At 33.8% G+C, this 24512-nt stretch overlaps 1 protein-coding gene across 4 annotated transcripts in view; it reads right to left on the bottom strand.

Annotated features, from left to right (window-relative positions):
• ATRNL1 (attractin like 1) overlaps positions 1-24512 on the bottom strand; it is an 831070-nt gene that overhangs the window by 506726 nt on the left and 299832 nt on the right. For all 4 annotated transcript variants that reach the window (XM_002808513.4, XM_015148255.3, XM_015148256.3 and 1 more), the window contains one exon: positions 5300-5352. In XM_002808513.4, coding sequence (XP_002808559.3) covers positions 5300-5352 — 53 coding nt within the window. The remainder of the gene's footprint in view (positions 1-5299; positions 5353-24512) is intronic.

Genomic DNA, 24512 nt, shown 5'->3' with positions numbered 1-24512 from the left:
TGAATGAACTTTTTATTTTAAATAAATACATACATGCATAAAAGTAAGTAAAGGAAATAAAAAATACAGGGAAAAACTATAGCTTTTATTATGCCTTTCCTATGCGAACTGTAGCAATAAGTAACCAAACAGCTGATGAAAGAAAATTTGTTTTTACCTAAGTATTCAAAACAAAACATGAAGAAGAAATTGGAATATTATAACTTTTCTTTGCTTTTCTTTTTTCTTTCTTTCTTTTTTTTTTTTTTTTTTTTTTTGAGTTTTGCTCTTGTTGCCCAGGCTGGAGTGCAATGGCGCGATCTCGGCTCTCCACAACCTCCACCTCCCAGGTTCAAGCAATTCTCCTGCCTCAGCCTCCCATGTAGCTGGGATTACAGGCATGCACTACCATGCTCAGCTAATTTTGCATTCTTAGTAGAGACAGGGTTTCTCCATGTTATGTTGGTCAGGCTGGTCTCGAACTCCCCACCTCAGGTGATTCACCCGCCTCAGCCTCCCAAAGTGTTGGGATTACAGGTGTGAGCCACTGTACCCAGTGGAATATTATATCTTTTCAATCTTCATCAATTAAAATCTAAACATTGAGCATCAGTGTGTGCCAAGAACATAAGAGACACCAATAGACATGATATGGCTCTTCTAGACAAAGAAAACCAAACCATCTACAATTATTATTTTCTCCAAAATCAAATACAAATTTGATTAAGCCTCTAAATCAGGGTTTCTCAACCTCAACAGTGTTGATATTTTTGGCCACATAAGTCTTTGTTCTGGGAAGGCTGCCCTTTTCATTGCAGGATATTTACCAGCATCCCTAGCCTCTACCCCTGAGATGCCCATGGCACCCACGTCCCACTCCCCAGTTGTGACAAACAAAAATGCCTCCAAACACTGTCAAATGTGTCATAAAGGGTAAAAATGCCTTAACAAAATTTGGGATTTTATTTGCCACATTCTCAATAAAATTTTTTAAAATTAAGAATAGCTAAAAAACGTTTTGTGGATTGGAGGAGGGTGAGGATCTGAAAACTACCTATCAAGTACTATGCTTATTACCTGGAAGATGAAATAATCTGCTCACCAAACCCCCACAACATGCAATTTACCTATATAACAGGCTGCACATGCAGCCCTGAACCTAAAATTAAAGTTAAAAAATAAAAATTACTTTAAAAAGCAACTAAGAACATAATTATGTTTTTAAAGATAAAACCGGAATTCATAAATTCTGTAAAAAATAATGATAATTTAAAAATCTTCTAGCAAATGTGGGCAAAACAATAGCAAACAGTATATAAGAGAAGGAAATTATTAAACACAAAATCTGAAATTGATGAACTAAAAAACATGATCCACAGAAAAGAGAAATAAAACCAAAAGCTGATGTTATGAAATAGCAAAACATAAATAAAAATAACCACCAATTAAAAAGCACTAGACCCAAAAATTTTTGTTGAAATACTTAATTTTTATTTAAAGATTTAACTATTCCCATTTTAAAAGGAGATATAGCATTGTTCCAAATTCATTTTTAAAAGCTATTACCACAATTGCAAATAGAATGGAAATTTTCTTTTTTTTTTTTTAGATGGAGTCTCGCTCTGTCACCCAGGCTGGACTGCAGTGGTGCAGTCTCGGCTCACTGCAAGCTCTGCCTCCCAGGTTCACGATATTCTCCCACCTCAGTCTCCTGAGTAGCTGGGACTACAGGTGCCTGCCACCACACCCGGCTAATTTTGTTTTTGTTTTTTATTTTTAGTAGAGATGGGGTTTCACCACATTAGCCAGGATGGTCTCCATCTCCTGACCTCGTGATCCACCCTTCCTGGCCTCCCAAAGTGCTGGGATTACAGGTGTGAGCCACCGTGCTCGGCCAGAAAATAATTTTTAAAAACTGCAGTCATAGGTCATTTATTTAGAAAAAATAACATACAAAAAAGACAGACCATCTTCATTCATACTAAAAATATTCTAAATTAAAATATAAACAACTAATATTTAGCAGTATCCAAATACTAATATGCCATGACTAAGTTTGGTTTAGCCCAGAATGAAAAGATGTTTAACATGAGAAAATCTACTAATGTAACTTAGTATTTAATAAGGTAAAATAAAGTTATTCATGATATAACCTTGTCACAAAATACAATAGGAATTTGCTTAATTTGATTCAAGGAATATTCCATAAATTATAATAAACATCCTACCTGATAAGGATATCTATTATCATCACTGTGATTCAGCCCAGAAATAGAGGTCTCAACATCCCAATAAGGGGGAAAAATATTGAAAAAGGAATAAAACTGTGCTTATTTGCATGTAATATAATTAACTGCATTTAAAATCCAAGCAAATCTACAAACAGAATTTAGTAAGCATTCACCAAAGTGAATGAATATAAGATCAATATACTAAAATGAATTTTATTTTTATATGTCAGAGTAGGAAACAAAAGTTTGAAAAATACAATTTAAAATAGCAACAAAAAACTGAAAAAAAAGATAAATTTTGCACACCCAACAAATCATTTTCAAGGCATGAACACATAAAATCAAGTTCAACATTATTAGTCATTTCAGAAATACAAAACAAGATCACAAAATGCCACTACACACACTCTAGAATGTCTATGATCAAAGAGACAGACAATGTTGTATTGATGAGGACATCAAGGAATGAAATTTCTAGTATCAAAATTTTCTAGTATAAATTTTAAAATGTTACCAACGTTCTGGAAAACCATTTGGCAGTTTCTAAAATAATTAAGCAAAAACTTATCATACAACCAAACTATACACTGCTAGGAATATATCCAAGGAAAATAAAAACATATGTTCACATAAAGACCCTATGAATGTTCATTCACTGCAGCATTTTTCTTAATAGACAAAACCTAGAAAAAATCCCAAAGTCCATGAACTTACCTATGGACAAAAAAGACAGTATATTCACACAATATATACCATTAACTAAACTAAAAATACTAAAATCGCGATACTAACAAAGTAAAATAGAAATTTCTGATAATCATATAAATTAAGGCAGGAAATGCACTGGACATAAACACCCTTTTCTGATAAAAAATGTACAGCAAAGTAGGAATAGAAGGCAATTTCCTTAAAAGACTGAATGCTTTCCCTCTTAGATCAGAAACAAGACAAGAATAAATACTTGCATGTTCACATCTTTTAAACACATTATTAAAGGTGCTAGCTATAGCAATAAGGCAGAAAAAAGAAATAAAACCATCAAGATAGGAAAAGAAGAAATCCAACTGCCATTATTTGCAGAAAACATTGTATGTGTAGAAATTCTGAGAGAATCAACAAAAAATGGTACTAGAAGTAAAATGTGACTTTTGCAAAGCTACAGGATGTAAAACCAATATAAAATCAATTATAAATGCCAGAAACAATCAGAAATGAAATATTTAAGCTATCATTATCAATAGCATCACAAATTTAAAATACAGAAGGATAAATCTGACAAAAATGTGAACTACACATTGTAGTTATAATTATAAAATATTAATAATAAAAATTAAAGAATTGAGAAAAAATGAAAAATATGATAATTCCAGACTCACTACAGTTAACATGCCAATTCTCCCCAAATTCATCATAAGTTAAACAAAATCACAAAACAAATTATAGCATTTTTTTGAAAACTGAAAGGCAGATTCTAAAATTCACTTGCAAATGCAAAAAAAAAAGGAGTAGTCAAAACAAGTTTGAAAAGGAAGAACAAAGTTGGAGAATAAATACTAACCAATTTCCAAACTTATAAAATCACATTAATTGTAATGTCCAGTGTCTGGACTCTTTTCTGTTTCATTAATCTATTTGCTTATTTTTATGCTAATGCGGCATATTTACAAACAAGTGTTTTTCAGCAAAGATGCATAGGAATTCATTGGTAAAAGTATAGTCTTTATATAAAGTGTGCTTGAATATTTAAATATTTACGTGGAGAAAAAGAACTTCAATCCATCACCTACTATATACACAAATATTAATTCAAAATGGACCATATACTTAAATAGAAAACTTAAAAATGTAATATTTCTACCAAAACCTTGGGAAAATCATAGTCACCTGTTAGGCTAAGATTTCACAAAAGAACAAACTGATAAGTCAAGCTTCATCTAAATTAAAATCTGTTCTTCAAGAAAACAGTGTTAATAGGGTAAAAAGACAAGTTACCACTAGTAAAAAATATTTGCAAGTCATATATCTGATAAAGGACTTGTATCTAGAATGAAGTATGTGGAAAATTCATTAATATAAAAACAATCTAAAAAGTGGGCAATGGATTTCAACAGACCCTTCATCTAATAAAATATACAGATGGCAAACAATCCTATGAAAAGATGCTGAACATCATTAGTAATTAGGAAAATGCAAATTAAAATGACAGATACCATTCCACACCTATTAGAATGGCTAAAACTTGTACTAACTCTGAAAAAGGCTGTGAAATGTGGAAGAACTGAAACTCTCATACACTGCTGATGGGAATGTAAAATGGTACAACCATTTGGGAAACAGCATTTGGCTGTTTCTTTAAAAGTTAAAGATAGGCTGGGCGCAGAGGCTCGCATCTGTAATCCCAACACTTTGGGAGGCCGAGGCAGGCAGATCATGAGGTCAGGAGTTCGAGACCAGCCTGACCAACATGGCAAAACCCCATCTCTACTAAAAATACAAAATTTAGCTGGCCGTGGTGGCAGGCTCATTTAATGCCAGCTACTCGGGAGGCTAAGGCAGGAGAATCACTTGAACCTGAGAGGCAGAGGTTGCAGTGAGCTGAGATTGTGCCATTGCACTCCAGCCTGGGCCACAAAAGCAAGACTCCGTCTCAGAAAACAAAACAAAAGTTAAATGTATACCTATCATATAATCAGTACCCAATGAAAGTATCTGTTGGTACAAAATCAGTGCAGCCTTTTAGTAATGCCCAAAATTCTGCAAAATATCTATTATAAAATTCAAGTTCTTCAAAAATCCATCATAATGAAAAAGATTACATTAAAATCACATGAGTTTACTCAAGTTCTATACTTTGTTCTATGTTCAGAATAAAATCTATTGCTATTTCACTGTTCAGAGTAGAAAAAAATGCACCAAATATAATTAAGATAATATATTTCTTAGCAATATACATGAAGTTATATTATAAAATTTAAGAAACAGAAATTGCAAGATATTAATGACAATTTTAGTTATTTAAGATGACCTTTATTATTTGAAACTAATAGTATGTACCAATTATTTAAAATGAAGAATATACAAATACTTACAATAACATGTTCCTCTAAGTGGATTACCAACATAGCGATTTTCAGAGTCACATCTGCAGAAACACAAAAACTCATTTACTATTAAACAATGCAATTCAAAAGCCTCATGTTTTACTACAAGCAAAAAAGTATTTATATTCTACATCAAAACAAACTTAAAACTATACCATTATTTGAAATTTCAAAAAAACATCTTCGAAAGATGTGTGTGAAATCTGAATTAATTGTAGAAAGCTTTATATATGAGAAAAAGTGAGAGATGAAATAGTGAAGAAAAAGAAAAACATACATGATAGGCATATAAGGAATGTTAAAAGGCAGATGAAATATAATTATGAGCTTTGGGATATGTATCCTGCCTTAATAAAGAGAAGAAGTGAAAGTCTGAAATAAGATACAGAGATATTTTTAGGTAGAAGAAAATTCAGGGAATTCATAAATCCACATTATTTTCACACTTGTGATTTTTTTTTTTTTTTTTGAAATTAACATATTTTCTCCAGTTTCTCCACCAATTAATCTGTTTTTTTTTTTTTTTGAGACGGATCTCGCTCTGTCACCCAGGCTGGAGTGCAGTGGCCGGATCTCGGCTCACTGCAAGCTCCGCCTCCCGGGTTTACGCCATTCTCCTGCCTCAGCCTCTGGAGTAGCTGGGACTACAGGCGCCCGCCACCTCGCCCGGCTAGTTTTTTGTATTTTTTAGTAGAGACGGAGTTTCACCGTGTTAGCCAGGATGGTCTCGATTTCCTGACCTTGTGATCCGCCCGTCTCGGCCTCCCAAAGTGCTGGGATTACAGGCTTGAGTCACCGCGCCTGGCCAATCTGTATTTTTAAAAACAGATCTCCTCCAGTAAATAATGGGAAAAAAAGGTTTCCCTAATTAATCCAAACAAAATTGACTAATATATATTAAATTCATGAGCTCAAACTTTGAATTCACATAAACACATTTTTAAAAAGTGAAAGAACATATGAGCATTCATACTCAGGTACTCTTATGTTTAATACATAAAAATATAGTTAACTATAGTGGTGGGAGAAAATCATAAGTATTTTCAAAATTTTTCAAGTTCACAAAACCTTGTTTGCCAAATAAAATTGACAATGTCTAATACAGATATAGCATGGTTTTACATAATGGTATTTCTTGGAACATCCTCCAAAATAAATTATTATAAAATTTATGCACCAGGGTAACTTAATAAAGTGACTTAATATTTAAATAATAAAAATTATATTTGCATATAGCTTAAATAATTATTTCATAAATATTATATATAAATATGTTACATATATTTCAACTCTAGTTAAGTTTAAAGAGGTAAAAGTCTAAAATGTCTTCAGTTTTTCAGAAGAGTTCATAAGAACAGAGGAATAGTAGAATACATATATATAATGAAGAGTCAAACAGTGAAAAATTAGAGGCTAAATAATCAGATTACATTCCCAATGCATTTTTCAACCATGTGCTAGCTAGTTTTTACATTCATGGAAAAAAGAATGAGTTGAAGAGTAAATTTTACTGTATATTAATTATAAAATTAAAGTCAAAATATGATAATCCTTTAAAACACTAACTTGGAAAAAAAGGACTCTATGAAACAAAGGAAGTTTGGGTGTTAGGTCTTCTGTGACATTTCCGAACACTACTTTTAAGATTTTGTCATTGATGGTAGTTTTCTAGTTTTAGAAATAAGCAATAGAGCACCAGAAAGTGTGATTCCTATCGAACTGTAACTTTGTATAAATTGATGACCAATCTCTCCCCATTCCGCCCTCCCCATACCCTCCTAAGCCTTTCAAAATCCTCCACAGCCTCTCATAACCACAATTCTCATAACCACAATTCTACATTCAACTTCTGTGAGATCTTATAACCACATTTCTACTCTCAACTTCTATGAGATCAGTCTTTTTAGATTCTACATATAAGTGAGATCATGCAGTATTTGTTCTGTGATTGACTTATTTCACATAATATAATGTCCTCTAGGTTTGTCCATGTTGTGTCCCAAATGACAGGATTTCGTTATTTTTTATGGACAAAATACATTCCAAAAATATATCACATATATTTATCCATTCATCTCTTGATAAGACTTAGACTGATTCCATATCTTGGCTACTGTGCATAGTGCTGCAATAAAAAGAGTACAGATATATCTCCAAAATACGAATTTCAATTCCTTTGGATAAATATCTAGTCGTGAGATTATTGGATCATATTTTCATTCTATTTTTAATTTTTTGAGAAACTTCCATACTGTTGTCCACAAACAGCTGTGTTAATGTGCATTTCCATCAACGGTGGATAGAAGATCCTCTTTTTCCATAACCTCGCCAGTTTTGTTATTTTTTGTCTTTTTCATAATAGCCATTCTAACTAGCGTGAGGTGATAACGCATCATGATTTTGATGTGCATTTTCCTAGTGATCAGGGACGCTGAGTTTTTTCTTCTTATATCAGTGGGCCATTGTTATGTCTTCTTTTGAGAAATGTCTATTCAGATCTTTTGTCTACTCTTTATATTTGTGGGTTTTTTTGCTATTGAGTTGTTTGGGTTCCTAACATAAGGGATATTAATCCCTTGTCAGATGCATAGTTTGCAAATATTTTCTCCCATTCTATAGGTTGTCTCTTTGCTCTGCTGATTATTTCCTTTGCTGCACAGCAGCTTTTATTTTGATGTAATCCCATTTCTCTATTTTTGCTTTTGTTGCCTGTGCTTTTGAGGTCTTTTCCAAAACAAACAAACAAAAACCTTCCCCAGAGAAATGTAATAAAGTGTTACCTCCATGTTCTCTTCTAGTAGTCTCACAGTTTGAGGACTTACATTTAAATCTTTAATCCATTTTGATTTGATTTTTTTAAGCGGTGACAGATGGGGTCTAATTTCATTCTCCTTAATGAAACTTTTCCCCAGCATCATTTATTAAAGAAACTATTATCTCCCTAATGTGTATTCTTGGCACTTTTGCCAAAAATCAGATGGCTATATATGCATGTATTTATTTCTGGGTTCTTTATTCTGTTTCATTAGTTTATGTGTCTTTTTAAACTTTTAATTTTGTTTGTTTTTGAGACAGAGTCTTGTTCTGTTGCCCAAGCTGGAATACAGTGGTGCAGTCTCAGCTCACTGCAGCCTTTACCTCCTGAGCTCAGGTGATTCTCCCACCTTAGCCTCCCTAGTAGCTGGAACTACACACCACCATGCCCAGCTAGCTTTTTGTATTTTTATTAGAGATAGGGTTTTGCAGTGTTGGCCAGGCTGGTCTCGAACTCATGAACTCAAGCAATTCACCCACCTCAGACTCCCAAAGTGCTGGGATTACATTTTGAGCCACCGCACCTGGCCAATTTTTACCTTTTAATGTTTATGGATACATAGTAAGTGTGTTTATGTATGGGGTACATGAGATATTTTGATACAAGCATACATTGTATAATAATGACATTAGGGTAAGAGGGACATCCATCACCTCAAGGAGTTATTTCTTTTTGTCACAAACTTTGCAATTACACTGTCTTAGTTACTGTAAAATGTACTATAAATTATTGTTTCATATCATTTTTCTTAACTTTTATTTTAGGTTATATTAGAGGTACGTGCGCAGGTTTGTTACATAGGTAAATTGGGTGTCACAGAGGTTTGGGGTACAGATTATTTCACCACCCAGGTAATAAGCATAATACTTGATAGGTGTTTTCTCTAACTTCACCCTCCTCCCTTCCTCCACCCCCTAGTAGGCCCTGGTGTCTGTTGTTCCCTTCTTTATGTTCATATGTACACAATGTTTAGCTCCAACTAAAAAGTGAGAACATGCAGTAGTACTTGGTTTTGTGTTTCAGTGTTAGTTCACTTAAGATAATGGCCTCAAGCTCCATCCACGTTGCTGCCAAAAACATGATCTTGTTCTTTTTCATAGCTGCATAGTATTCCATTGCTGGGTCAAATGGTAACTCTGCTCTGAGTTCTTTGAGAAATTGCTAAACTGCTTTCCACAGTGGCCAAACTAATTTACATTCCCACCAGCAATGTATAAGGTTCCCTTTTCTCTGCAACCTTGCCAGCATCTGTTATTTTTTTTTTAATAATTCCCGTTCTGACTGGTGTGAGATAGTATCATATTCTGATTTTGATTTGCATTTCTCTAATGGTTAGTGATGTTGAGCATTTTTTCACCTGCTTGTTGGACACATGTATGGCTTCTTCCAAAAAGTGTGTGTTCATGTACTTTGCTCACTTTTTAATGGGGTGGGTCATTTTTTGCTTGTTGATTTAACTTCCATACAGATTCTAGATATTAGATCTTTGTGGGATGCATAGTTTGCAAATATTTTCTCCTATTTTGTAGGGTGTCTGTTTACTCTGCTGGTAGTTGCTTTTGCCATGCAGAAGCTCTTCTGCTTAATTAGGCACCATTTGTCAATTTTCTTTGTTGTTGCCATTGCTTTTAGCATATTCGTCATGAAATCTTTGCCGGGTCCTATATCCAGAATGGTATCTAGGTTATCTTTCAGGGATTTTATAGTTTGGGGTCTTACATTTAAGTCTTTAATCCATCTTAAGTTGACTTTTTATATGGTGTAAGAAAGGGGTCCAGTTTCAATCTTCTGCATATGGCTAGCCAGGTTATTACAGCACCATTTATTGAATAGGGAGTCCTTCATCACTACTTGTTTTTGTCAGCCTCACTGAAGACTAGATAGTTGCACATGCACAGTATTATTTATTGGCTCTCTATTCTGATCCATTGGTCTATGTGTCTGTCTTTGTATACATACCATCCTGTTTTGGTTACCACAGCCTTGTTATATAGTTTGAAGTCAATTAACATGATACCCCCAGCTTTATTCTTTTTGTTTATGATTATGTTGGCTACTCGAGCTCTTTTCTGATTCCATATGAATTTTAAAATAGTTTTTCTAATTATGTAAAGAATGTCATAGTTTGATAGGAATGCCATCATCCTGTCTTGGTTACTCTTGCCTTGTAGTATATTTTGAAGTCATGTAGTGTAATGCCTCCAGTTTGTTACTTCAGCTGAAGATTGTTTTGGCCATTTGGGGTCCTTTTTGGTTCCATATGAATTTCAGAATTGTTTTTTCTATTTCTGTGAAGAATGTCACTGATATTATTATAGAAATTGCACTGATTCTGTAGAATCTTTGGGTAGTGTTTATATTTTTAAAACATTACTTCTTTCAATCTTTGAACACAGAATGTCTTTCCACTAATTTGTCTCATCTTCAATTCTTTTAATCAATGTTTTACAGTTTTCATTGTAGAGATCTTTCACCTCCCTGACTAAATTTATGCCTAGGTAATTTTTTAAGTATTTTGGAATTTTTTTAGATATTTCAGGTGGAATAGCTCTCTTAATTTCTTTTTCAAATAGTTTTCTATTGACATATAGAAATGCTACTAAATTAGTCCCAGCTACCGGGGAGGCTGAGGCAGGAGAATGCCATGAACCCAGGAGGCAGAGTTTGCAGTGAGCCGAGATCACACCACTGCACTCCAGCCTGGGCGATAGAGTGAGACTCTGTCTCAAAAAAAAAAAAAAAAAAAAAAAAAGAAAGAAAAAGAAATCCTACTAAATTCTGCACATGTATTTTGTATCCTGCAACTTCACTGAATTCATGTGTCAGTTATAAGTCATGAAATTTGTATAGTTTTCTATATATAAGATCATGTCAACAGTAAACAAACATGAACACTGAATTTCTCCTTTCTAATTTGGATGTCCTTTCTTTCTTTCTCTTTCCTAATTGCCCTTGCTAGGAATTCTAGTGCTATGTTGAATAGAAGTAGTTAAAGTAGGCATCATTGTATTGCTTCAGCATTCAAAGGGAAAGCTTTCAACTTTTCCCTGTTTGGTATGATGTTAGCTGTGGATGCATATATGTGCATATATGTTGAGGTGTGTTCCCTCTAAGCCTAATTTTTCAGGGGTTTTATCATGGAGGAATGTTAAATTTTATCAAATTCTTTTTTGGCATCTATTGACATGATCCTATGGTTTTTGTCCTTCATCCTAGTAATGGAATGCAACACATGTATTGATTTTTGTGTGTTGAACTATACTTGCATTACTGGGATGAATTTCACTTAATCATGGTCAATGATATTATGATATGTTGTTGGATTCAGTTTGGAGTACCGTATTATGGGTTTTTGCATCTATATCCATCAGGGATATTGGCCTGTAGTTTTATTTTACACTTTTGTCCTTGTCTGGTTTTGTTATCAGGGTAATGCTGGCCTCATAGAATGAGTTTGGAAAAATGTCCTCTACTTCAATTTTTTGGAATAGTTTGATAAGAATTGGTATGAGTTCATTTTTAAATATTTGCTAGAATTTAGCAATGAAGTAATCAGGTCCTGGATTTTTTTTGATAGGAGTCTTTCTTTTACTAATTCAATCGTGTTTCTCATTATTGACCTGTCCAGGTTTTCTATTTCTTCATGATCCAATCTTGGTAAGATAAGCTATAGGAAATTTATTCATTTCTTCTAAGTTTTCAAATTTGTTCGTCTATCATTGCTCATTATAGTCTCTAATAATCCTTTGTATTGCTGTGGTATCAGTTGTGATGTCTCCTTTTTCATCTTTGATTTTATTTATTTGAGTCATTCCTCTTTTTTCCTTAGGCTAGCTAAAGGTTTGTCAATTTCGTTTCTTATTTCAAAAACCAACTCGTCATTTTCCTGATGCTTTGTATTTTTTTATTCTCTATTTCCTTCATTTCTTCTCTGTTATTTATTATTTCTTTCCTTCTCATAATTTTGGGCTTAGATCATTCTTGTTTTCTAGGTCTTTGAGATACAACATTAGGCTGTTTGAGATATTTCTACTTTTTCAAATAGGTGATTATTGCTACAAACTTTCCTCTAAAAACTGTTTTTGCTATATCCCATAAGTTTTGGTATGTTGTATTTCCATTTTGATTTTTCTCAAGAAATGTTTTAATTTGCTTTTTAATTTCTTCATTGACTTGTGTAATCTCCATATACATATACAGTTTCCGAAGTTCCTCCTGTTATTGGTTTTGGTTTTATTCCACAGTGGTCAGAAAAAAAATACTTGATATACTTTGATTTTTAAAAATTTGAGGCCAGGAGCCGTGGCTCATGCCTGTAATCCCAGCACTTTGGGAGGCTGAAGCAGGTGGATCACCTGAGATCAGGAGTTCAAGACCAGCCTGGCCAAAATGGTGAAACCCCATCTCTACTAAAAATACAAAAATTAGCGAGGCATGGTAGCAGGCACCTGTAATCACAGCAACTCAGGAGGCTGAGGCAGAAGAACTGCTGGAACCTGGGAGGCGGAGGTTGCACTGAGCCGAGATCGCACCACTGCATTCCAGCCTGGGTGACAACAGTGAGACTCCGTCTCAAAAAAAAAAAAATGTTAAGACATGTTTTGTGGCCTTACATATAATCTATCCTAAAGAATGTTATATGTGCTGTTGAGAAGACTGTGCCTTCTGCGGCTGTTAGACGGAATGCTCTATAAATATCTGTTAGGTCCATTTGGTCAAGAGTGTTGTCAGACACTGAAGTTTCTTTGTTGATTTTCTGTCTGGATGATCTACACATTGCTGAAAGTGCAGTGTTGAAGTCCCCTACTATTATTGTATTACAGTCTATCTCTCCCTTTAAATCTATTAATATTTGCTTTATATATATAGGTCCTCTGCTAGTGGGTACACATATGTTTATAATTGTATCTGCTTGCTGCATTGACCCCGCTATTATTATATAATGGCCTTGTCTCTTTTTACAGTTTTTAACTTAAAGACTATTTTTTTTCCTATAATTACAGCTACTTCTGTTCTTTTTGGGGTTCCATTTCCATGAAATAGCTTTTCCCATCCATTTACTTTCAATCTATGCATGTTGTTTTATAAGTAAAGTAAGTCTCCTGTAGGCAGCATAGTTTGGTCATATTTTTCTATCCATTCAGCCTCTCTTTTAACTGAATAATTTAAACCATTTACATTCAAGTTAGTTATTGATAGATAAGGGATGACTATCACGATTGTGTAACTTGTTTTCTAGTTGTCTAGATATATTTTTCCTTTTTTCCTCTCTTAAAGGCTTCCTTTGGGGTTATGTGATTCTCTCTAGTAATGTGTTTTATTCCTCACTTTTTTAGTGTTATCTATTATAGCTTTTAGCTTTTTCATTACCATGAGACTCACAAAAACATCTTATAGTCATAATAAGTTATTTTAAACCAATAAAAACTTAACTTTGATTGCAAAGGAAAGAAGAAAACAACAAAAAATGGTATATTTTAACTCATTATCCCTCCATGTTTTGAATTTTGATGTCACAGCTTACATTTTTCATATTGCCTATCTCTTTACAAATTATCGTATTTTTATAGTTTTGTTGTTTATTATTTATACAAAGATAAATGTGGTTCATACAACACAATTACAGTATTAGCCTAACAATCAATGTAAGTATTCTTTTCTTTAAGTTTGAAGAGCTCTCTTTAGCATTTCTTGCAGAACTGGTCTGGTAGCCATTAAGTCCCTCAGCTTTTGTTTGCCTGCAGAAGTCTTTCTCTCCTTCATTTTTAAAATACACCTTTTCTGCCTATAGTATTCGTGGTTGGCAGGTATTTTCCTTCCACATTCTGAATACATCGTCACTGTCACATTTCCTACTGCCCTGAAAGGTTTCTGCTGAAAAATTAGCTGCCAGTTACATTAGATCTCTCTTTTGTGTTTTTTGCTTCTTTTTTCTCACTTCTCTCTAGACCCTCTCTTAGTCATTGATCTTTTGTGAGTTTAATTGTGACATGCCTTGTGGTATTCTTATTTGGATTGAATCTGGTGACCTTTGACCATGCTATAATTGGGTATTCACATCTTTCCCCAGGCTTGAAAAGTTTCCTGTTATTATTTTTAATAAGCTTTTGGCCCCTTTGTCTCTCAACTCCTTCTTGAATTCTAATAACACAAATGTGTTGTTTTGATGTTGTCCCATAGATCTGGTAAGCTTTCTTTGGCCATTTTCATTCTTTTGGTTCTTTCACCTCTGACTATGTTCTCAAATAGCCTACCTCTGAACTCACTAATTCTTTCTTTTGTTTGATCTATTGTGCTGAAGATGCTCTCTATTCCATTTTTATTTCATTCATTGTATTTTATTTCACTCATTCATTTCATTCACCTCCAGGATCTCCATTTGCTTTTTATTATTAATATTTCAATCTCTTAAGTTTCTTTCATGTATTTCTGATTGCTTCTCTGAATTTTACTGAAGTTTGAGCTTCAGTAAATTTATTAACTTTCTAAAAACAGCTATTTTGAATTATTTGTCTGAAAGACCACATGTCTCCATCACCTTAAGGCCAATCTCTGGCACAACCTTATTTTGTCTGTTTGGTGAGATCAGATTTCCCTGAATGATCTTGATGCTTAAGGACATGCAACAACGTGTGTGCACTGAGAGATCAGGTGTTTATTCTAGTCTTCCCAGTCTAGCTTTGTTTTTGCTCATCCTTCTTCAGGGCCTTCCAGAGTTTCTAAGGGGACTGACTGTTGTCTTCCCTGAGCCCATGACCACTGCAACTCCCTAAACACCAGAGGGCAGTCTAAGCCCAGAGCTGCCACAAGTCTCAGGAGGGCTCCAATGTTGGCAGGGCTCTCCAGGGCAGATGGACCCAGGGAAGATCCAAGGAGGGTAACTGGGCTGTATGGGAAAGCTGGCCAGGAAACCTAGACCAGAAGACTATCCCAGTGCCCCAGACAATCATGCCTCCCAGGAGGTCTCTGTATGTCACCAACTGCAGTAGGAGGGGCCAAATCTGAGGCTGGGTCCCCTCAGGATCTACTGTGGGACAAAGGCTGGAGAGTCCACCTCAATTCCTCAGATGGTTGCACATCTCCTAGCAGGTCACTGGACAGATATGATAGTTACCTGACTACAGTGGGAGAACTGGGGGTGAGACTGGATCCCTCAGGATATGCTGTGAGATGACAACCTGGGATCTACTGAAAGATAAGTTTGGCAAGCCTATCAAGGAGGCTCAGACTCACAGTCTGCAGGATATGGGCAAGTGTCCCTCTGGGGTTTTGTGTGAGCAGTTCTGTGTTGGGAACTCAACTGAAGAGGGCAGGAGTCAAGCCACAGGACTACTTCTAGGTTCACTGCTGAGACTGATATCAGTGGCCTCTTACACTAGTATACACGATTCCTCCTAGATCCCTTAGAAGATGATTTTAGTTGCGGGTTCAAGGCCAAACAGGGCTGTAGTCAAATCCCTTGGGGATTAGGGCCATTTCTGGGCTTGAACCTTGAAGCAAAATTAATGCATCTGTCACCTGGGTGCCAGTCTGCATTCTCAAAACAACCCTCTTGAGCCTTGGACTCCACTGGGCTTTCACATCCTCCTGCCTGACTCCTGAGGCTCCTGCCAGTGACTTTTGTCAGTAGATGGGTGCAGAGTTCTTGTCGTTGCGAGGAAATATTAGCAGGTTATCTCCTATTCTGCCATCTTGCTGGCATCACTCTCCCTCAAGTGTTTTCAAAGTGATAATACCGACTTTAAAAGCTCAAGGATACAAACTCATTTCTCTAATATGCAAGTTATAATATTTTCTTTTTTGTTAACAATATTGGGTTTATTCAAATTATATAATCTTATATTGAACTGAAAATTACTATAATAGATTTACCTTCAACACAGTATAAGTTTTACAAAGGAGTGGTTGAAATTTTATTTTCTCTAAACTACAAATTTCTTGAAAGGATGATATCATATGTTCTTGTGTAGGAAGTAACTTTGGCATCCCAATTTTAAGCTTTCAATAGTCAACCACAGAAAATTAACAGAAATAACAAATCAACACCACCTTGTTAAGAATTAAACTGAAAGGCTTTGCAGAGTTTTGGAAGGTGTCTAATACAAGAACTACATTCTCTATTAAATATTTATAGCTCAAAAAACCAAATGAGAAACATATATTATCTAAAGTGGTTTATATTAACAAATAATTTTTGAAATAATTTTGAATATATTAAAAGGGTTTTCAAATTTTATGAGTTAAATTTAAACACAAATTTTTGGTAGTTTAATTCCATGTGTCATTTAAGGAAACACAGGTACCTCCAAAAAGTTAATGAAATAAATACTTTCAATAAAAACATAACAATATGATTTTGGGCATGAAACTCAGCTTGAAAAAGACAAAAGTAGATGTAAATAAATGGAAAGACATTATTTATTCTTTAATAGGACCCCTCAATATCATCAGAATAGCAACTAATTTCAAAGATAATCTTTAATGTGATTCCATGAAAATGCCAATGAGATTTTATAGGAGCCAGAAAAGTTGATCTCAATGTTCAGGGACAAAAGTAAACATACAAGAATAGTTAGAAAAACACTGAAAAAGAAGAGCTTTGAAGAGAGGTAGACCTAAAAGACATTGAAATATACTCAAAGTCTCTATCATTAAATAATATTGTACTAGCACATAAATAGACAAAATGTATACAATAGAAATTCCAGAAACAGGCTCAACTATTGCATACTAAAAATCTAGTAAATGATAAAAGTTGTCTTAAATGACTGGAGTAAGACAGTCCTCGTAATAAATTAAAACAACTTGATAGCTATTGTAAAACTATCAAATCAGATCCAATCCTCATACTATAAACAAAATAAAACTCTAAATGAAGCATCAATCTAAATGTAAAAAATAACATTTTGATACAGTCAAAAAGGATAGGTTAATTACACAATAAAAGGCTTCCTAACCATGAATAAAATTCCAAATGTAATTTTTAAAAGACTAGGAAATATGAGTACATTAAGAAAGCGGCACAGCAAAAAAAAAGTACAATTAGTACAGTCAAGAAACATGACCAACTGGGAGGAAATATTTGCAACTTATGTCTCACTGAAAAAGAGCTATAATCAGTAATTCATAAAGAACTCTTTAAAAATAATGGGGAAACAAATAATTTTATAGAAAAACTGGCAAAAGACATGAAGAGACAATTCACAAAAATGATACAAAAATGGCTTTTAACCACATGAAAAAATATTCAACTTCACTTATAATAATGGAATTATAAATTAAAACTACACAAACTATTCTCCACAAGATTGGCAAAATTTCAAATGCATAGCAATACATCCTGCTTATGAGCCTGTAGATAAATAGGCCGCCCCATATATGGCTGATGGGGATAGAAAATGAGAAAATTCCTATGGAGGACGACTTGACAATATCTAAAAAACTACATATGCATGTATTCTTTGACCCAACAATCCCACTGAAAGGAATTTACTCTTGAGAAAAACCTCCAATATTATAAAATTACACACATACAAGTTTATTCAGTGTAGCATAATTTTAATTGCAAGATACTAGAAAAATGTCTAAATGTCCCCGAATAGATTTGTTAACCTATGGTACATATACATAATGGAGTACTATACATCTGTAAACAAAACAGAACCAAAAAAATGAACATCTTTATGAACTGATATTAACTGAGCTCCAGGAAGTATTATAAAGAAGAAAAAAATGTAAAATTCAAAAGAGTATCTAAAATACATCTAATAATATGTCGGCTTTTGTGTAAGAAGGTGAAATAATAACTATTTCTCTAATATAAGATACACACAAAGACAGAAACACACATAGCTCATACAGCTTTACTTTTATGAAAGGAAACACAGGAAGGATAAACCAGAAAACAATAAAATTGGTTACCTACTGGAAGAGGGAAAAAGAAATGCGCAATAATCTCTCTGAGTATACTTTAAGTAGCTTCAGCTTATTAATGTTCAACATATTTAATTAATTACTTTAATACAGTAAGAATGGAAAAGGAAAAAATTCATAAAATGAGAAGTAAGTAGAAATAAATGAGCCTAATAAACTTCAAGTGAATCCTATTTCCATATTGATGGAAAAAGAAAGTAAAAAAGGAGGGAAATAGGAGGAGAGGTAAGGGGAAGAAGAGAAGAGGGAAAAAAGGAAAGAAAGAAAAAAGGAAGGGAGGGAGTAAGAAAGGGGAAGGGAAGCAAGATTCAAAGTAACTTATGAATCCAAAATTTGGCTACATACTCTGAATTGGTGCAGGGCAAGGTGGAGGAAGGAAGCTTGAAATCAGATTCCAAATCTTTTATGTAGGTTTTATTACTGAAGTGATATAAGCAAAGCAAATCTGAAACTATTTTAGATTATAATATAGAATTGAGCAAATAAGGAAATATGTTGATGTCATTGGAAGTTAGTGTTCATTTACTGTAGAAGAAGGAACAAATATTGAGCTGGAGAAGGTACAAAGGCCTTGTAGAAATAGATCTGAATTGGAAGTTTTAGTATGAAGAAATGTTTTATAAAATATTTATATGTGTGTATATACATGCATATGTATGCATGTATGTGCACATATGTGTATTTATATGTGCACATGAATAACTTATTATTTCCTAACTTTGTTCACCAAACAACCCACTAAGTAAAGATACCTCAAAGAGCAAAGAGCATACCTAGCACCAAGATCTTGGTCTCTAATATGCTATTCCATTACAAGCAACTAGAGCTCCAAAAGGACATACAGCTGATCCCACAACTGAGGCAGAAGAGGAATAAGATAAGCCTGAAATATCTTCTTACACCAGAAAGTAAGGAAGTATTCACAAAATTACAGGTGTGTCACAAAAACAAAAGAGCTAGCTTGAAGCCTCTCCTACTGGCCAAATCTTGGACAATGTGAGTGCCAAAGTGGTTAAAAACAGTAGTGAATTATAAATCATTGGGAAAAAAATAGGAATTCATGAGTCCATTCCAATAATAGATAAACAAATGGGGGAAGAAAGGAGGACTCTTGCTTCTAGAAAAATGTTGAGGTCTATCTGGTAAATGTGAAGGGGTCTACCATAGGAGTTGGTAAACATCATCATAAAAAATTAAGATTAGCAAGAATAAACAAATTTTTCTTTTCATTAATGTCATGTCCTGTCAGATAAATTTATTCCATGTTTAATTCACTTAAAAAAGACAAAAGAGAAAAAAGAATGCACACCTACTGGTCATACCTACACTCAAAATCCAAGATCCTCACAGGCTAGCAAATTCATTCTAATAGGAGAGTCATCACTCGTGGGAAAATATCTCATTACAAAGGATAAAACAGATGAAATCCTAAACAAATGTACAAAGTATTACTTATACACAATGCAATGCTATGTAAACCAATGACCCCCCACATCATTTCTCACATGCCAAAAATAAATTGATAAAAACTATGCTAATCTGTTATAAATATAATAGCTGATGTTAAAATGTTTGGCATATCCCTTATGGATTATGATGTAACCTAATAACAATATGATCCAGAATCAAGATTATCATAATCCATCAATTTCACTGTAGATCTCCCAAAGAAACGCAAATTAAGAAATCAGAATGGAGGATCTAACAACTATTTTCAACATAAGAAGAAAACAATATAACAAAAGTATAAATACCTTATTAAGGCAATTTTGCATATAAAATGTAAATTACTCAGATCAATTAAAATAGTTTAAATCATTTATTCTATAACAGTCTACTGTGTTTATTTACACAAAGGTAAAATTTCTTCAGAAACGCTCTGTTTTAGGAAAAGTCTTAATCTGCATTGTTGAAATTATTTTACCCATTCAAGAAAATATCTATCAAAGACTAGAAATCTCCTTCATAGTCTGAAAACACTTAAGGAATATATTACGTAAATATCTAATATAGAATTGTATAATTCGGTAAATAAAATACCAGAGTACTTGGTATAATATTTGTACTAGTTATCTATTGCTCAGTAAAAATACATAAATTTGGTAACTTTAATCAACACACATTTATTATATCACAGTTTCTGTGGATCAGGAGTCTGAGCATGGCATAACTAGGTTCTCTGATTCAGAGTCACAGCAGACTGCAATCAAGACATTGGCTGGACCTAGGGTCCACTGTAATCCTGCAATCACGTGTCAGCTGGAATTGGTTTTAATCAGAGGACTAACTAGGGATATGCCTGCTTCTATTTTCCCTCAGGTTATTGGCAAAATTTATTTCCTTACCACTACAGGACTGAGGGCCTTGGTTTCTTACTTGCTATTGGCTGGTGGCTATCCTCAGCTGCTAGAGGATACTTTCAGCTACATTTTTCTCAGAGCCAGCAAAAGAAAAAAATCACTAGAGCAAGTTTTCTGGCAAGCACAGACTTCACAGCATATTCACAGAGTGAAAACCATCAATTTTACCATGTAATGTAACAAAATAATGGTAGTAATATCCCATTAACTTTGCATTATTTTCTGGTTTAGAAGTGAGCACAGGTCCTGCACACACTCAAGAAAGGAAATGGAATTACACAATGGTATGAATATCAGAAGTCATAGATAATTAATGGTCAGTATAGGATCTGCCCAATGTAATATTTTTGTTATAGATAGAATTTTATAATGTAAAATATTTCAGTATATTTACTTGAGATATGAACATGAACCACTAATCTAATTCACAAAATAAAAAAGCAAATTGAGACATTATTTTAGCAAGTTCAACTTCAGATTACAAAAGGTAAATAAAATGTAAAACGTTTAAATATAAATAATTTCTTAAAGTGATACTGTACAACATAAATCATGTTAATATTTCTGATATTTGAGCTAAATAATATTTTAAAAACTCAGAACCCTTCAAGACTGATACAAACATTAAAAGCCTTTAGAAATCTTCTGTATGGCTTAATTAAAAATGTAACTTCAAAAGATTTCTGTATCTAAGGAAAGAGATAATCATACTCCTTTTCCACTAAGCAAACTAATCAAGCAGCTGGACTTTTATGGAAAACAGATTTAGGCTGAAGTATATATTACGGACTTTGAAGAAGTAAATAATCTCATTAAATGTCACCTAAATAACAATTATCATTTATATAAATGCTAACATTACGTAATACACATTTTGTATAAAACAAGATATAAAATAATTCTACATTTATAAGTTTTAAAATATTTTCAATTTAAATGTTTAAATTAAAATTTTAAAATTTAAATATTTAATTTATTTAAATATTTGAATTTATAATACAAATATTTAGATTAAAAAATTTAAATATATATCTAAATGTTTAAATATATACATATACCTTGTCAAAAGATATAATTTTTTTACTCAGAGACTAAAATAAGGGGCATGTAACAGCCATAATTTTAAAATATGACAGATTATTTAAAACAGCAAAAATGTGCCAAATAATTTTGCATTTTTATGATTAAATATGAAGGGATAGGCCAAGTGTGATGACTCATGCTGTAGTCCCAGTACTTTGGGATACTGAGGTGGGTGGATCACGAGGTCAGGAGTTCGAGATCAGCCTGGCCAACATGGTAAAACCCTGTCTCTACTAAAAATACAAAAATGAGCAGGGCATGGTGGCGCACACCTGTAATCCCATCTGCTCAGGAGGCTGAGACAGAAGAATCACTTGAACCCACAAGGCGGAGGTTGCAGTGAGCCAAGATCACGTCACTGAAATCCAACCTGGGTGACAGGTTGAGTGAGACTCTGTCTCTGAAAATAAAATAAAATAAATACAATAAAATATTTCTTTTTAAATGAAGGTATAAAGATATAAAAGGTAAAACACACTTATTTTGCTTTTTTCCCTAAAGAAACCCATCAAAATGCTATCATATAATATTTTTAAAACAGAGAGAGAGAAAGGCCAGGTGTGGTGGCTCACACCTGTAATCCCAGAACTTTGGGAGGCCAAGGCAGGCAGATCATGAGGTCAAGAGATCGAGACCATCCTGGCCAACATGGTGAAACCGCATCTCTACTAAAAATACAAAAATTAGCTGGGCATGTGGTGCGCACCTGTAGTCCCTGCTACTTGGGAGGCTAAGGTAGAATTGCTTGAACCCGGGAGACGGAGGTTCCAGTGAGCCAAAATTGTGCCACTGCACTTCAGCCTAGCAACAGAGAAAGACTCTGTTTAAAAAAAAAAAAAAAAAAAAAAGGGTGGGGGGAGAAAGAAGTAGCAATTTTTGCAGAGAAATGGCTAAACTTTCTGAAATCCCCAAAATGATAAATGAAAAAATAGCAGCAAACAAGAGCATCATAGTAAAACAGGAGTACGTTAACCCTGATACCAAAACCAGGTAAGAACACAACAAAAAGAAAACTATAGGCTAATATCCCTGATGAACATTTTCAAATATCCTGAACAGAATACTGCAAATCAAATCCAATGATATATAAAAAGATAATACACCAAGATCAAGTGGGGTTTATCCCTGGAATGTAAGGATGGTTCAACATAATGCAAATCAATAAATGTGACATATCACATCAACAAAATGAAGGAAAAAAGCCATATGGTAATCTCAAAAGATGCAGAAAGAGCATTCAACAAAATTCAACATCTCTCCATGATTAAAAAAAAAAAACTTCCCATAAATTAGGTATAGAATGAAAGTACCTCAACACAACATAGGCCATACATGACATACTACACCAAACACTAATTCGAATAGGGAAAAGCTGAATGCTTTTGTTTTGTTCAGGAATTTTGCATACATGTTCATCAGAGATATTAGCCTATAGTTTTCTTTTTGTTGTTGTATCCTTATCTGGTTTGGGTATCAGGGTTAATCTACTCCTGTTTTACTATGATGCTCTTGGGTTTGTTTTTGTTTTTGTTTTTCAGTAACAACTAAAACAAGACAAAAATTCCCACTCTCACCATGCTTATTCAACATAGTGTTGAAAGTCCTAGCCGGAGCAATTGGGCAAGAAAAAGACATAAGAGGCATCCAAACTGGAAAAGAGGAAGTGAAATTGTCCTGTTTGCAGATCACATGATCTTGTGTACAGAAAATCCTAAAGAATCTGCCAAAACACTATTATTTAATTGAACTGTTGAATGAATTCATTAAACTTGTAGGTTACAAAATTAACATTAAAAAATCAGTAGCATTTCAATACACAAACAACAAAGTAGCTGAAAAAGAAATCAAGAAGAAAATCTCATCTAGAATAACTAACAAAAAAGTACCTAGAAATAAAGACAACCAAGGAGGTGAAAGAATTCTACAAGGAAAACTACAAAAGAAACTGATAAAACAAAATGAGGAGAATGCAAACAAATAAAAAGACATCTCATGCCCATGAATCACAATATTGTTAAAATGGCCATATTACACAAAGCTATACAGATTGAATGCAATTCCTTTCAAACTACCAATGACATTGTTCACAGAAATAGAAAAAAATAAAATAAAATTTGTATAGAACCTCAGAAGACCTTTAGTAGGCAAAGCAATCCTGAGCAAAAAGAACAAAGCTGGAGGTATCATACTACCAGACTTCAAAATATACCACAAAGTGGTACCAACCAAAATGACAGGTCCTGGCATAAAAACAGACACATAGATCAATGAAACATAATGGAGAACATAGAAATTACATATCAACAGCCAACTGATTTTTGACAAAGATGCCAAGAACAAAGATGACTTGGAGAAAAAAATCATCTCTTCAATAAATGGTTCTGGGAAAACCAGATATCCATATGCATTAGAATTAAACTAGACCCCTCACCTTTTGCCCTATATAAAAAACAACTGAAAAATGGATCTAATATCTAAATGTAAGGCCAGAAACAATAAAACTACTAGAAAAAAACACCACGGGAATGCCTCAGGACATGGATCTGGGAAAAGATTTTATGAATAAGACTTCAAAAGCCCAGGTTTACAAAGGCAAAAATTAACAAATATAACTATATCAAGATAAAAAACTTCTGCACAGCAAAGGAAACAATCAACAGAGTAAAAAGACAATCCACAGAATGGGTTGCAAACTATTCATCTGACAGGATATTAAGAGGCAGAATACATAAGGACTTCAAACATTGCAACAGCAAGAAAACAAACAATCTAATTGTAAAATGGGCAAACAATCTGAGCAGACATTTCTCAAAAGAAAACATACAAAATCGCCAGCAAGTCTACGAAAGAATGGCCAACATCACTAATCATCAGGGAAATGCAAATCAAAATCACAATGAGATATCATCTGACCCCAGTTAAAATGGCTGTGTTAAAAAGACAAAAATATAAGATGCTGGTGGGGATGTGGTAAAAAGGAACTCTTATACATTGTTGATAAGAATGTAAA

This window comes from Macaca mulatta, chromosome 9 (genome assembly GCF_049350105.2).
Source record: "Macaca mulatta isolate MMU2019108-1 chromosome 9, T2T-MMU8v2.0, whole genome shotgun sequence".
In the NCBI taxonomy this organism is placed as follows: domain Eukaryota; kingdom Metazoa; phylum Chordata; class Mammalia; order Primates; family Cercopithecidae; genus Macaca; species Macaca mulatta.
The sequence above is the reverse complement of the archived record's forward strand: the minus strand, read 5'-3'. Positions and strand labels throughout refer to the sequence as shown.